Source organism: Felis catus, chromosome A2 (assembly GCF_018350175.1).
Source record: "Felis catus isolate Fca126 chromosome A2, F.catus_Fca126_mat1.0, whole genome shotgun sequence".
Lineage (NCBI taxonomy): Eukaryota > Metazoa > Chordata > Mammalia > Carnivora > Felidae > Felis > Felis catus.
Window position 1 is genome coordinate 82,416,249 of NC_058369.1, and position 16,807 is coordinate 82,433,055.

Sequence of the window (16,807 nt, forward strand, 5' to 3'; positions counted from 1 at the left end):
CAGGCACTTTTTAAAGATGAGCTTAATTTAACTATTTAAATATAAACAAAGATGTCATTTCTATCTTTTATTGTGTTGTCTTTTGAGTGTACCTAAATTGAGAGGAAAAATATGTGTACTCTTTGTAACAATGCATTTTTCTTTTAGCATATAGGATTTGTTTTAAAGCAGTGACACGTTTTGATATTTTCTAGTAAACTTTTTAACTGCGTCAGAAAACTGATGGCTTGACTACTGTTTACTGAAGTGAGTCAAAGCAAATAAAGTAATCTCATATCCAGTGTCATCAGGATGTGATATTTTTCAGATAGGTGGTTTTTCTAGATAATGGAAGCCCATAGTTTTAGGTGCCAAGATTTTAATGAAAATACCCTTTTTAAAAGCATATGCAATACAATTTAACTCTGTTTTCAGTCTAGGTTTGTCATTCTGATGCTCTAATGCATGCTAGGGGAGTTGCAAATATGTATGCCTGCTTCTTGTCACCGCTCCCTACTTCACATTTGTGATTTCTTATCCTTTATGATTTTAGAGATTAGTTAGGATTGTGCCTAATGTAGAAACATATGTCAGAAGAGACCCTTTTATGAGTCATGGTTTTATGGCATTTATTTTGGCTCTCCAGAGATTCTTTAGAACCTTACCTGTTTCCTCCCCCTCAACCCCCACTGCCCTTTAGTTATAATTGTTAAATAGATGATTTTTGGAGAGTTGAAGCTTTTTATCTTATGATATTGTAGGTTTAATTTCATTCCATGTAAGAATAGATATTTGCTATGTAGTATTGCAGTAAAATAGGTGTCCTCTAAATCAAGAGGTACTTACATTTTTTTGTGAAAGGTGTGTGGATCATATTCTTACATTTTGTTGTAACCACTTAAGTGCCATCTGTATATTTTATCAAGAGATACATACTTTTTGAATTTGAATGCATTATTATGTGGAATATGCCATGTTTAAAACATTAAATTAGTGATTCCGACTAATTTAGTCTATGTTTGAATATTGGGTTGTGAAATTACAAAGTTAAGTGGTATATAATTAAAAGTTATATTACAGTGTATTTTAAAAGATTGCTTTCACAAAATTACTTTTGTGAAATTTTGTAAGTAAGATTTTGATGACTTCAGTTTAATTTTTAAAATTTAGTTTTAAATTTAAATATATTTGTATCCATCGTATTGAGTTATCAGAGTATTATCTTTAATATTTGGAGAATAAATGTTTTAGAAGAAAATTACTGTTTTGTTTTTGAACATGATAGATAAATATACATAGTTTATATAAAGACCATACTTTTAATAGAATTTACCTGTGTGGTTTTAATAGTAGGCAAATAGGATGTATTTTACAGTTTAGCACATTTTGGTGAAAAGGAGAGAGACCTGTACTTTTATTAAAGCAAATTATGTATATAAGTAAATTTCATATATAATATATATGTATTTTGCCATGAGGTGACAAGAACTATAAAGATTCAAATACAATATTTAAGATTATAAGCTGACGACTAGAGTCTATATTACTTTACTCTTGAAAATTTAGTTTTTCCCAATTATCTTTTGAAATATTTATGACTTATAATAGGACCATATTTTAAAACATCATCAAAAGATATAGCCTCTTTTTAGGTGGCCTCAAAATAGAAATGGTGGGAGGGGGACTCAAGTTTGTTCTAATTTATTTAATGTATTATGTTAAAGATTTTAATAGTTTTTAATTAGTCTGTACTAATTTAGATGTGTTTCATTTTAGTTTTAGTATATGTGCTGCCGAAGCGAGCACATTTCATTTTAGTTTTAAACAAACAACAACGTTTATAACTTAGAAATTAATGTAAAGGTAATTTGAATGAAATGAGATGACTAGGTCAGTATGTTCCTTTCAATTAATAATCATTCTAGGCTAAGATAACATCTGGTTAACATCTGGTTAAGTCAGTTAGTGAAGTACTTAAGTTATAAGATAAGACATTATCATTTGTCTTTAATATTATCATCCAAGAAGCTTTACCCATTTTTTCAGTTACTAAATGATACATTTTTACTTAACATTTAAACACAGAAATTATACTCTTAAGAGGGCTGAATGTTAAATTTGTTAGTAATTAGTTCTGTTTTTCTGATTACTGTATTTATCCCGTCTTCTCTATAGTTTAATAATGTTTTTAGTAGGTTTTTGTTTTTTGTAGGATGGAAGCAATTTGAATTGCATGGCAACTGCTAGATAGAACTCAGAAAACTACCTCAGTTATTTGCAAAAAAAATTATTTCAAGTATAGTAAGACCTGTTTTTACCTATTACATAAATTGTTATGATTTCATATTTACATTTCCTCAGAGAAGATTATCTTTGATTCCTAACATTCACATTAAAGAGCATTCTTTCTTGGTGTTATCTTTTGTATGCACACATTTAATTTTTGCACTTGGAAAGAAAGTCCAGTGGACCATCCACCCATTTGACTTTTCTTGAAAAGTATGTTCAAAGTGCCCGTTTCTTTAGGAGAGCTCATAAATTGAGTTGTGCTTAGTATTTTAGAAGAATTTGGTTGTTGAAGATTCCTCCTTCCCAAATTATTTAGTTGATCATTGAGTCACTGCCCCAATTATTCAGTTGATTGTTGTTGATAATGTGATGTCGTAGAATGAACAAGCTGGGTGGCAAGGACTTCCTTGATTTTGGCTTTGTTAGTACTAGTTAATAATTAGAAAAGTTTTTTTAATGTTTTATTTATTTTTGAGAGAGAGAGACAGAGGGAGACAGAGGGCGAGTAGGGGAGGGGCAGAGAGAGAGGGAGACACAGAATCCAAAGCAGGCTCCAGGCTCTGTGCTTGTCAGCACAGAGCCTGAGGAGGGACTTGAACTCACAAACTGTGAAATCATGACCTGAGCCGAAGTCAGACGCTTAACCTAAGACTCAGCCACCCAGGCGCCCCAGAACTAGTTAATGATTTAGATGAGTTATCTGAGTTAAACAAATTAAGGAGATTTGAGGCACAGAAATTTGGTTTGAAGTGGAAATATTATTATCTTACTGTGACTTTTACAGGTCAAATAATGTATTTCAAAGCACTTGGAAAATTTGAGTTTTGCAGTCTAAGTCTGATTTCACTGAATGGCCATGAGGTCTGTTAATACAATCATATGCAGATCCAAAACTGAAGCCATAAACTCAGAATCACCTAATAGAATTAATGTTATGTCCGTTCTGGTAAATTTGCTTAATTTTGAATTGATAATAACCTTTAGCTTTGTTAGACTACATTTCAGAATGCACACTGATGACTAATTTTCTTGTAGTACTGTTAGTACATGTAACCATCTAGAACCTCTAGAGTACAGTCAGATCTTAACATTTAGCTCTCTCAGTATGGAAGATGCTAAGAACTTTTGGGATACAGGAAAAAAGATGAAATCATGAGTACAAAATGGGGACACAACTTCCAATTTTTTTTTAACTTGAGGATTGGAAGAGTGTGTTACGGTTCTAAGAAGTGAATTTTTGACAGTTAATCAAAACTTAAACTTGGAATTCTGGTAAATAAACTTGTTAAGGAATTAACGTATCATTGTTAATTGCTTTTGCTGATTATAATAAAAATGAAGTGAAATTCTCTAGTATTTGAGTCAAATTAATCTATTGTGATGGAATTTTTGTCATTTTTTTTTTTAAATATGGGGGTGGAGGGCTTACATTCTTGGGTACATAAGACTATCTGTGCCATCTGTGATAATAGGAATTTGATTTGTGATGTGAATATCTTTTAATAGTGTATCCATGATGTGACAAAAGCCTAACCATTTCAGGTTTGCCTCTTGAGATATATAGGACTTTGAATTTTAAAACCGCCATAGACCCAGGCAAAGTGAGATACTTTGATCTCCCTAAATTTAGTGCCCACCAAAGCTAATCCAGAGATGAAAAAGATAATTAGGATTTTGCTTAAAGTTTATGAAAGGAAGTTGTTTTGCCTTATAAAGATTTTTGTTTACTCCCATTAGGATATGAAACCGCATAGATTTCTTTGCAGGATTTAAATGTGCTTGCCAGAATTCAAGTACCAAGATTCTTGAGGTGTGGGTTGTTTTATTTCACTCGATACTCGAGTGCCGCCCATTTGCTAGCATTGTGCAGGTGGCTTTATAGCTTTATATAATTGTTAAGTGTTCTTCAGCAATCTGAGGTAAATCATTCCACTTAAGGAAACTAAAACTCAAGGAATTTATGTGATTTCTGAAGGTCACATAGCTGGTAGATAGCAAAGGTAGAGTTGGAACCTAGGACTCCAGATTCTCAATCTCTAGTAGTTTTTATCAGAGTTAATCATAAAAATAAACTGGATCCTAGGTAATATGGTATGATCTAGAAGGGAAAATCATTCCTGGTGGCCTTTCAGACATATAAACCACTGGTATCAGATAAATGTAACATTTCAGGGGGAAATTCCAATAAAAAGATACGAGGCATTTAGGAAAAACTGGTATACAACTTTTTAATATAATTTAATTGGCCTTATAGATCATATAATTAACTGTATTGTGAGAAGTTAGTGTCTAGAATTATGCTGTTGATCTCATCTGTGGTTTTATAAGCAGTGTATAGGAATAGCTAGAGAAGGTAAAATAGCTTGCCTTAGTATGGATTTTTTTTCATGCTTTTTTTTTTTTTTAACTGTTTGTAAAGGCTTTTGTTTTGTTTTGCTTACCTCGCATTATGTTCTTATGTTCTCAGACAGTATAATTTAGTGTTACAGAATGATAGTAAACATTATCTTATGTGTAACTTTTAATTAAATCCATATCCTTCAGGTAAAAAGAACATATTCTCACGGTACTTACAGAGCTGGCCCAATGCGACAGATCAGCTTGGTGGGAGCAGTTGATGAAGAAGTGGGAGATTACTTCCCTGAGTTCCTTGACATGTTGGAAGATTCACCATTTTTAAAAGTAAGAGAAAACAGTATCAAGCAGTCTAAATCGTGGGTGTCACTTTCACACTACGGGTGACACAAATCATGGTTGTTTCAGAAATAGAATTCTTGGGTAGTGTGTGTGCACGTGACCTCTCAGGTACTGATTATAATGGCAGAGCTAAGTGGTGGACCAGAGTAACATTTGCCTGTTGCTCCCACTTGAGGAAATTAGGTTCCATCCGTTTGTCAGCTTTGTATCAACTGAGTACCAGAGGATTTAAAGTACAAGAAGGATGCCTACAAATTAAGTGTTTAGGACAAAGTAATGGCAGTTTGGCATTGTGGAAAACTGGCTTGGGAGATTATACCTCTGTATTTCAATCTTGGCTCTACTTGCCTGGGATGGGCAAGCCATTTAAACTTCCTGGACTTCAGTTTCCTCATCCATAAAACATTGCATTTAGACTATGTGGTTTTAAGGCCCTTTTAAATTTTTTAAATGATTTCTAGCCAGATTTATTTTTTCAATAATCTCTGCATTCTAGAAAATATTTCTTCTTGTGGGCTGCTGGGACTGTCCCACCGAGAGAGAAATTTCTGAGCTGTGTAGTTCTTTCATCAGTAATTTAAAGGTCAGAATATGACAGGATCCCTTTATCTCTAATATTTGCTACATAATTCGCTGTAGATCTCTTCTTTTTTCACTTCTTGTTCCATTTTCTAATCTATGTGTGTATACATATCTTTTCTAACTTTTTCACTCCATTCCATTCCCCTTATATTTTTTTATTCTTTTACTAGTGAAATCATGGAATTTGATTGCATTTATTTTGAGTGGTATTTTTAAAATGCCGTAATTTAGGGGTGCCTGGGTGGCTTACTTGCTTGAGCATCCGACTCAGTTTTAGCCCAGTTTGTGATCTCACAGGTCGTGAGTTTGAGCCCCGTGTCAGGCTGTGTGCTGAGCATGGAGCCTGCTTGGAATTCTCTCTCTCTCCCTCTCTACTCTCCTTCTCTCGTTCTGTCTCAAAATAAACTGTAAATTTAAAAAAAAAAATACCATTATTTAAACATTATTGTTTCAGATTTTAATTTTAAAGGCAAATGAGCTAAATGCATTCTTTCAGGGGAAATTTCATGTGACAATCCTCCCCTTTCTTGGAAATGATAGGATAAATGTTGTGGTTTTTTTTTTTTTTTAATACCATTTTCACCATTCCCAGGACAATGGCCCTTAGACATTTTTTTCTCTCTTTTCTTTAAAAAAAGAAAAAAAAAAAGTTGCTTTTAGACCAGCAACCTCTTCAAGCAACTACTAAACAGAAATAAGTTTTGACTTTGGTTTGGTTTTCCTTTTCGTTTTGTTAGGTTTTGATGATAATTATTCAAAGAGGTATCTTTTTTTTTTTTTGAGATGCCTAGTTTTTATAACTCAGTTCATTTTTATGGATTCTCATGGAGAACACTTGCTTATTTTGCCAGCTTATTAACATCACATGACCCTTTTATTTGGTAGAAGGAGGAATAACAAATGATGAATGTAGTAAATCATATTCTGCCAGGGTTAGAGGAGAGAACCATCTGAGAATAATTACTCTTGATATGTTTGAAATAGAATTTTTTGAAGGAAAATGTATAAATACATAGGAATATATTCAAAATAGGTATGTGTTTTAAATGTATAAGTATAAAGGTATATATGAAAGTTTGTCAAGGGGGCAGTATTCTTTAATGTATGTTGGAAGATGCATTTTGAAAATAATTGGTTTCTGTGTAACTCTTTGCCTCTAGTGTACACTGCCATGGGGGACACTATCTAGTCTAAAATTAGAGAGTCGAAAAGACAGTGATGATGGTCCCATCATGTGGGTGCGCCCAGGAGAACAAATGATCCCTGTGGCCGATATGCCAAAGTCACCTTTCAAAAGGAAAAGGTATGTTGAATACAAATTTTTATTGCCAGGGATAGATGTCTGTACACTGGGGGTGTGTGTGTGTGTGTGTGTCTTGGAAATTGGAGAAAGAAGGAAGGGAAAGTTTAGAGCATACTTGAAATGTAAATTCAAAAATGTCTACACGTGCTGATAATTTTTTTTTATAAAATATCAAGTATAAATGAGGCTTGAGTAATGTAGGCAAATGACAATAAATTGTAAGTAGGAATGGGAAAACATGTCATTCACAACAAAGACATTATAAACTATTTTGGAATAAATTTAATAAGAAATATTCAGAACCCATATTAAGAAAACTAAAACATCTCCTGGAGGATATAAAATAATAACCTAAATAAATGGAAAACCCTACTGTGTTCTAGATTGGATAAATGAGTGTCCTTTGAAGTTTTTAGCCTTCGAGTTGGACTCACACTTCCAGCACTGGATTTAATGATTTTAAAGTTAAGAAGGAAGGATAAGTAAAGTCAACAAATTTCCAAGAAAACTGTGAAAGAGAAGATAAGTGAGGGGGCCTTGTATTACTCGATATTAAAAATTATTGTAAAGCTCAAAAACATCACTGGAATATGATAGAGTATCCAAATAGATCAAAATATGTTGAGACCTTAATGTATGAGATGGATGGGAAAAGGAAGATTTATTTAATGAGTAATGCTGCCATAATTGAAGTCCATTTGAAAGAAAACAAAACCATAGCCCTTATCTCAAGCCCTTATCAAGAAGTCAGAGATTTGAACATAATAGATAAAAAATTAAAATATAAGAATAAAAACTTTAAACCTAGGAGAGACCAAATAAGATAGAAATACTATCTAGTATTATCTAGTATAATAGTAATACTATTTGTGAGAAAAAAGACATGAACAACGAAGTTCAAAACCATGATAGACTGGACTAAAACATTTATATTGTGTGCCAGACTAAAGTTAATATACAAAAAGCATTCCCAAATTCACAACAAAAATGTAACACAACCCAATAGAAAAATAGGCTTCAGCCAGTTACATTAAAAGAATCATGAGATACTATTTCTACCTATTACATTGCAAAAAAAAAAGTATTAGAGGCTGGGAGGTATGAGGAAACAGAACCATTTATATATTGTTGGTAGAAAGGTGAGCTGCTATAATCATTCTGTGAAAGTAATTTAACAATAGCTCATGAAGTTTAATGCATATATACTATTTGATCCAGCACTACTACTTTTGGGAATCTGTCCTAAGAAATGAAATCACTAAAGGTAAATGTGTAAGAATGTTAATTTCAGCATTCTTTGTAGTGAGAAATAGACTGTGAAAGCCTCTCCCCAGAACAGTGCAGATATACACAGAATTTTACATGTGATTTAAGGGAGTTCACCAGCCCTCTGAGGAAACTGCCTGCCCTCAGGAATTAGAATCCATGTATATGTGATGATTGTATATCACGTAGTAGTCTGACCAACTAATAACAATATTGCCGAAGGCACTGTGCTAAATGTTTCATATAAAGTTTTAATTCATTAGAATGTGGTGTTAATGACACTAGAATTGTAGGCTTGAAAGCCTGTTAGCTTTCCACAGGAATTACCATCTAGCTTTCTGGCACCTGTAGAACATAGTCACAAAAGGCAAAAAAGTATGTTGTAGCATCACACGTGTGTGTGTGTGTGTGTGTGTGTGTGTGTGTGTGTGTTGTAATACAAGAGTGCACAAAGAGCAGTGGTAGTAGAGATGGACAGTGGGAAATTAGAGAACTAATAAGAGTGATGATTCTAGGGGTTAAGTCTAGGATGAGAGGAGAAAATTATGGGGGCAATCTGGATTTGTCTCTGAAAGCAACAGAAAACCACATAGGAAGATAAACAAGGTGACTCCCAAAGAAATTGTTCTCACCCTTTTCCCCTTTTGCAGCAAAATTAGAGGGTTTTTGCATTGAATGAGACTAAGTAGCAGCTTCTGTATGCTTATCTAGGTGAGCCATAGGGGAATGCAGGTGGATGTCCTTTAAGAGGGAGCTAAGGTTTTCCTTTCTGCCTCCAATAAATCATGCATGTTTTGTGGAAGTACTTACTATTTGGTATTTTCTTCCTATTTATTTATTTGTTAGTCTTTCTCCACTGGAATATCAACTCCTGTGAAAGTAGGGAACTTGTCTGTTTTATTCACTACTGTCTTGTTCACTAGCTGCAGTGCCTAGATAGCACCTAATATACAGTTGGTATTCTATAAATATTAATTAACCCATTTTTGAAAGTTACCTGTTTGTTCCAGATAATATATCTTACATTAGCCACGTGATTTGAATGAGGGGCATGGTTCTACAGATAAGACCCAAACCTCAGGTAAAGATTCTGGAAGGGAACCTGGGTAAACCACAACATCTATGATTTAGTTGTTTATCCACCTTACAGTGGCCACTTTTGTGAAGACTGTGTTAGAAAAAGGAGGGGATTATATGCATTTTTGTTTGTACTTGTTCATTTTAAAAATAGAACTTGATTTGGGAGCAGGTGATGTAAAATTTCCTTTTGTCTGAATTATGTAATTAGTAAATCCTTGATGGCAGTTAAGCCTCAGGACATCAATACAAATGTTTGAAGGCGATTAAGCTTTAATACGTAGGCCAGCCTCTTTCCCCACCTCCTCTATTTATCTTCCTTCCTTCCTTCCTTCCTTCCTTCCTTCCTTCCTTCCTTCCTTCCTTCCTTCCTTCCTCCCTCCCTCCCTCCCTCCCTCCCTCCCTCCCTCCCTTCCTCCCTTCCTACCTGTCTATCTTTGATTTTATTTTAACAGAACTACCAATGAAATAAAAAACCTGCAGTACCTACCTCGAACCAGTGAGCCCCGTGAGATGCTCTTTGAAGACAGGACAAGAGCCCATGCAGATCATATAGGACAAGGTTTTGAACGACAGACTACAGCTGCTGTTGGAGTGTTGAAGGCTGTGCACTGTGGAGAGTGGTATGTATTAACTACTGCTTTTTCTTTTCTTTTCTCTTTTCTTTTCTTTTCTTTTCTTTTCTTTTCTTTTCTTTTCTTTTCTTTTTTTTGACTGCTGCTATTTTAATGAAAGGTTTTCTTGGCTTCTAAAATTTTTCTTGGGAAGTTTCTCAGTAATTCTTCCTGTGGGGAAAGAAAGTTCCATTTTTCTCTGTATTTGTATGACTAATTGTATGACTGCACTAAAATTTTTTAATTGTTAGAATGTGCGTTTACTCTTTTGGGTTGGACCGTAATAATTTGATTTTCTAAGTGATGAGAAGTAAAAACAATTGCCTTAACTAAGGTTAAAGAAAAACTAAGGTTCACTTGGTGCTTACTGTGTCATCATTGTCCCTGATGATCTTACCCTACTTTCCCTGTGTATCAGTGTAATGTATAAGTTGTAGATTTTCTCTTTATCACTGGTTTTTAAAAATCTGTTTATGATTTGCCCTGGTATGATTGTTTTGTAGTTCTGTTGCTTGGAATTTCATTTCAAAATCCATTTTTTAGCATGTTCTATAAAAATGTATTTGTATATTGCTAATTAATTGACGAATTTGGGGATTTTTTAGAATTATAAAGACACTATTAATCCCCTGCAAATAGAGTGGTAATAGTTTAGTAGCACTTTTCTAGTGAATGTCTCTTAATTTACTAAGAGCGACTTAGGAATTTTACACATAATTGCGGTTATATATGTCTTTATTGAAAGTATTCTCTTCTCATATTTACCTCTAATTTTTATTTAGTAACTTCATCTTTAGCATTTAATTTGTTGAAGTATTGACCTTTAAGATAATCCCTTACTTTTTTGATCTCTATAATTAACCAATTCAAATTATTTTGCTTTTTCAAAATATGGTTATACATAGCTATAATAAAATGAAGCGAGTTGTTCTATTTATGTTTAAGCCAAAACTCATGGTTTTATCCCTTTGTTTAAATATGTAAAGTGGTCTTTACATATTTAAACATTTTGACTTTATTTCTAAGTACTTTTGTTTTGACCATAAAATTTAATAAGGACTTAACTGAGTGAAACATTAATGGAAGATTCTTCATTGTTTCATGTTTTTGTAGGCCTGCTCAACCCCGAATAACCAAAGATGTAATTTGTTTTCATGCTGAAGATTTCTTAGAAGTAGTTCAACGAATGCAGTTAGATTTACATGAACCTCCACTGTCCCAGGTATATCTTTAACCATTATTGTCTTCAGTTTAATTTTTATTGTGGAAAAGACTTACTGGTATTTCTGTCTCTTTTTTTAGTGTGTCCAGTGGGTTGATGATGCAAAACTTAATCAACTGAGGAGGGAAGGCATCCGTTATGCCAGAATTCAGCTGTATGATAATGACATTTATTTTATTCCAAGGAATGTTGTTCATCAGTTCAAGACAGTTTCAGCTGTATGCAGTTTAGCATGGCATGTTCGGCTCAAGTTATATCACTTAGAGGAGGACACTGTACAGAATACAGCTACTCATGAAACAGGCACATCCCCAGATACCACATCATCAGTTCTTGGACCTCACACTGACCACATGCTTTGTGCTATAAGCAAAACCTCCTTGGATTCTAATTTTTCAGACAAACTTCATTCTAAATCTGAACTGCAGCAGATTAAACATGAACCTATTCCATCTGTAAGAATCAAGGAAGAACCTGTGAATGTTTATATTCCTGAAAAGACTAGAGCACCGAATATGGATGGCAAGAATGTTAAAGCAAAATTGGATCATGTTCAATTTACAGAATTTAAGATTGACGTGGACTCTAAATTTGAAAATACCAACAAAGATTTAAAGGAAGAATTATGTCCTGGAAGTCACATAAGTCTAGTTGATACAAGACAACCTAGTTCAGCACATTCAAATCAAGATAGAAAAGATGATGACATTTTGTGCTGAATTTGTACATACCATTTACAATTCTTTTTTTTTTTTTTAAGTTAATAATGTAATAAAGATTCATGAATTCTGAAAGCAAGCCAAGGACTTGCTCCCAAGTCTGTTACAAAATAGAGTTTATGTAGCTTTGTAACATTCCTCAGTGCCTGTCCATAACTGTGAAGTATCAAAGCACTTAGGGCCAGATGCACTGTAAACATTACAGGTTTAAACAAAAGGAGTCTTTAAAAAAATCATTTGATTTGGAATTGTAGGTTTTAGAATAGAGCTGACATTAACATATATATATATATGTATATATATATGTTACATATATATATGTATACATATGTATGTATATATATGTATATATATATGTATTAACATATATATATATATTTTGTAATATGAGCCAGAATTCTTTTTTGACAATTTAAAGGCTTTTCCATAGAGCTTATTTATACCAATTTTTTTTTTCATTTTACTGTGTCAGCACTGTAGTGTAAATAGCTTTTAAAAAATCTTTTTAGTGTGATTTATACTGAAATGTGAGCCACTTAATAAAGGTTCAAAATAATAAATATGTTTTCTGTTGGGTCTGCATAAAGACAAACTGACAATTCAGTTAAATCATTTGGTCTGTTATGTTTCTGCTGGTGTATGCATTTAGAGTGGTAATGGAGTGCAATGTACGTATTCAAATCTAGTGAATATTTAAATTCTCCACACTGTGTAAGCATTTTTAAAACCAAGGTTCAGTTATGAAAGCATATTTATATATGTATGTATGTATGGGAATATATATATATATATGTATATCATATTTTGCATAACTTCTTAAATTGCTGAATAAGATGAATATGTGAAACTTCCTAGCCTCACTCCCTGGAATATGTTTTAAAATATTTATATTCAACATTAAGAAAGCAGTTTAGGTAATAGAAACAGTTTTATAAAGTTGGGAGAAACAAGGTCTGTTAGTGATATCTAACTCTTCTAACTAATGAAGTTTTGTGGCCAGATTGCATAGCCCTAAGGTAAATTTTCTCTGTAGTGTGTGGAATGATAAGTTGAGAAAATTTTCTTACTAATCAGCATCTGTACTATATATACTTCATAGAAGCTGAGTAAAAATCTTTAGTTACAGAATGTTTAGTTGTGAGCAGTTAAAATCCTTTTTTACATTTTTCTTGCAGAACAGGAGGAAAATACGACAAATACAAAATCATAAGGGCAATGACTCAGCTGCCATACAGAGATAGAACTAACAAAATAAGATATGTTACCTCATTTTTCTAAGGATCCTTCTCCCTACCTTAGCAGGTAAACAACTTAGAGTACTTTTTTCCCCCCAAAAAAGCTCTAGAAAGTAAAATTAGGGTAGAAACATGATTGCCAGTGCCTACCTAAAGCTTAAAACAAATCTCTTCAGTGATGGACTTCAGCACTATTTGAGACTGCTTCCACTACTATAATTGAAAGTCAAACAAATGTCTTTAATGTAAGCTTTGATATAAGGAATTCTCATTGCAGATCAATTTTATTTACCTTTGGTATTTTTCTGGGCTCTTACTTTGGTTGATGACTTTTAACTGTGGTTCTTTTGGGCTAGTGTTGCTATTTAAATTGTTTCTGTCCCAGCCTTATTTGTGGTACCCATAAAACTGCTTATCTTTCTGGTTAGGGAGAAAAAATAATTGCAGCAGTGATATTTCTGGCTCACAGTTTAAAAGGGTAGGCAAATATTGTAGGAAATCTCAGTGGTTTACAGGAAATCAATATGTTTGTAACATAGGAATTTTCATGGGATAAGGAAGGTATAAATCATGATAATGTAAATAGGGATTTTGTTTTATACGTTACTGCCTTAGCCTGCTCTTCACCACTTAAATCTTCTCTTTTAAGCTAAATTTATCGTTTGCATCTACCTTTTGGATACAAAAGTTAATAACAAACCAGTATTGAGAAGTAGGAGAGCATGTGGTTAAAATGTTTTTCTGTTTTTCTTTTTTTAATTGAAGGGTGATCTATTTAACAACGTTTTCGTTTCAGTTTTCCAGTAGTATACACATAGATGCATGAGATCATACAGTAATAAAATGTCTTTAGGGTATCCGTCCAAAATATTATGAGCCTTAAACTTTTAACTAAAAGACGTATCTAAAACAACCACAGTGGTTGCTTTTAGGTATAGTTTCTTTTATAAACAATACTCAAAACTTGTCCATATTTTGAAAACGTAATGTTTTGTAAAACGCATACATTTCTCTGGAAGTGAAATACAAATCACTGGGCTCAGATTTCAAGATATAGCCTTGTCACCTTGAATAATGCTATGTTCCTTGTCTTACGGGTTATAATTTTAAAATCCTCTTCAGATGCAATCTGAGAACTTTCTGACTACCTTTGTTACACACAAATAACTTCTATTTCAATATTGCATTATATTAATGGTTTCCTAGTTAGTACATTCCAGTTCTTTATCTGAACAGAAGTTTGTTAGGTTTTTTTGTTGTTGTTTTGTTTTGGTTACTTCCAGTTTGTTGGACCAGAATAATAAAGCACTTAAGATGTAGTTTCTATATGATCTTATGCTATATAAACAGTGATTATGTAAATTATTAAATTGATACACAGACCTTTAAAAAAATAACTAAGGTACCTCAGTGGTGTCTGCTACAGTGCTTTTTTTGTTTGTTTCAATTACTTTTGTTCATACCCTTTTAGCTAAGAAGTAGTATCTTTTCCATACTCAGGTTAGCTGGTTAGCTAGCAAAAGAATTAAACATTTGTGATATTTAGTTGAAAACTTTACTAAAGCCATATTCATTTTCTCCCTTGTCCCTAAGGCTGTTGACCTTAAATAAAGATTAGGTTGATCTAGCACAACACTGTGTATGTGTGTGTATGTGTGTGTGTGCATGTGTGTAAGATTATTGGAAATATTATGTTTATTCCCACATATATCCATTTTTAATCCATTATATAACTTGGGGGAGTTGGGGCCAGGGAAAGTAGGAAAAATTTTATTTCTTTTGTTAGGTCTTCAAGGTATTTCATTAGTGTTCCTGAGTGAAACAGTTTTTTCCCCAAATACTTATGGCAGGTAAGATCATGTTTGTAAATAATAGATTAGCACTGTTTTGGTAAATTTGCATTCAGGTATTTTGTTGGGACAAGTTCATTGTCATGTAAAGCAAATACCTAAAAATTCATTTTACATTTAGCAAAGATGCAAGATTTGTTTTTAGAGTTTGAGAGGAATTTTCCTTGTCTTCCACCTTTCAATAAATACTAAAATTGATAACTGTAATCTTTTTACCTTTGTTTTGTAATTATTTTCTTATATTTGACATTTTATTTTCATCTTGTCATCTTTAAAAGTTCTTGTTTCTCTGTCTTTAGCCAAAACCGTAAGATCTTGAATTGCAATTTGAAAATCTTTATTTTTTTTCCTCTTAAAACTTAATTATCAAAAGTTGATTCATGCCAACTTTAGAATACTGAGGATTACTTTAAGACTGCTAAACTAGTTAGGTATGGGTGCCAGGATGATGGGCTAAATTACTTCCGTTCCCTCTAGACTTTCTCTCCCCTGAGGGGAGGACAAAAGTGCCATTGTTTTCCAAATACTTTTAAGCTGGTAAAAAGTGACATGATGGGTTTTAGATCTTCAGAGTGGTAGTAGAGCTCTTGCTTAATCTTTCTCCCACCTGATGTAACTAATTTGATATGTAAACAGAATTTTGGTTTTTAGAATGCCTTGTCTATTTCATGAAAGACTTATGTTTGGCACTGACAGTGTATCTCAGATAAGATAATTAAGAGGACAACTAGGGAGAAGTGTAAATCTCTATCTCTGCTCTGGCTTTTCTGTTCTGTGACATACTGCATAATGCAGATGGAATGATTGCTTTTTAGAATGTCAAGCACAAGAGGCTAAAAGCAGTGATGTCTCTTCTTTTTTAAGTTTACAGAGGTTGTATATCATATCTCTACTAGGTTGTATATCATATCATATTCTCTATCAGGGAAAGGAGGGGGAAAAAACCATTCTGCATTTCAGGTTATCTTTCCTTCTAGGACTTTAGACCCAATCAGGAAATGTGAATGAGCCAAGAATAAAATGTGGGCAAATAGAATATATGTTAACTAGAAACGAAGAGTACAACAAAGACATACTACTTCTATGTTTTTTACTATTATCTGCCTTCCAAGAACTGCACTATCAAAATAAGAGAACTCTGGATCCTTCTACACATTTTTAAATTTAGGATTTATACATCTTGTGTGTTTTTAAAATGTTAAATCTATATAGTTTCCTATAAAGTTCATTGCTTTTGTACTACTTAACACTACTAGGCAGATTCAGAGACAAGTCAGTATAGCTGCAAATATTTTGCATAATGTAGTGTTTAAAATTTTATTTGGACAGGCAGTTCCACATCTTCCCTCTACAGCCCAAGTGTCTTCTTTCTTTGAAATTTTGTTTTTAACTGAGCAGACATTTATGTGAAAAATCTCAAGTCTGCCTTCTTAAAAAAAAAAGAAAAAAAAAAAACATACACACACTTTTCAGTCTGGCTTTTGTTTATACTATTGTTTCATCTCCCTGACAGTTCTTGGAAATCTCTGTCTGCCTTCATTTCCTCATTTCACTCCAATTTTGTTTTAAGCCTCAGATTTAATCACCCTGCTGAAGTGGTTCTCTCAAAGGTCACCGTTTGACTGCCAAATTCAGTGGCTTCACTTAATACTTCTGTTTAATCCTTGAAGCACTTGTAAACAATCATTTACTCCTTAAAACTCTGTACTTATGACCTAACTGTTCTGCTTTGCTTTTCCATTCCTTTGGATGTCTTCTTTTGCCTATTCACTATTTAAAGCAGTCTCAGGTTCCTTAGGTCTCTATACTCTGTCCCTGAATTATCTTCATGACCCCATGACTTCACTCAGCCTTGGATTCTCACTGCAGCTCTAATGATCCCTGTAATCAAATCTAAATTCTTCTCCCTTGCCCCCAAGCATTAGCTGTTCCATCCCTCCTAATTTGGTTATTGGCGTCACTATCTCACTACCT

General features: G+C 33.3%; 1 protein-coding gene across 1 annotated transcript in view; it reads left to right on the forward strand.

Annotated features, from left to right (window-relative positions):
- Nucleotides 1–15,040, forward strand: part of RSBN1L (round spermatid basic protein 1 like) — a 67,788-nt gene extending 52,748 nt beyond the window's left edge. Inside the window, exons 4-8 of the mRNA XM_003982695.6 lie at nucleotides 4,813–4,950; nucleotides 6,708–6,850; nucleotides 9,649–9,816; nucleotides 10,921–11,029; nucleotides 11,110–15,040. Of these exons, the coding sequence (XP_003982744.1) occupies nucleotides 4,813–4,950; nucleotides 6,708–6,850; nucleotides 9,649–9,816; nucleotides 10,921–11,029; nucleotides 11,110–11,748 (1,197 nt within the window). The 3' untranslated portion in view covers nucleotides 11,749–15,040. The remainder of the gene's footprint in view (nucleotides 1–4,812; nucleotides 4,951–6,707; nucleotides 6,851–9,648; nucleotides 9,817–10,920; nucleotides 11,030–11,109) is intronic.
- The last annotated feature ends 1,767 nt before the right edge of the window (nucleotides 15,041–16,807 follow it).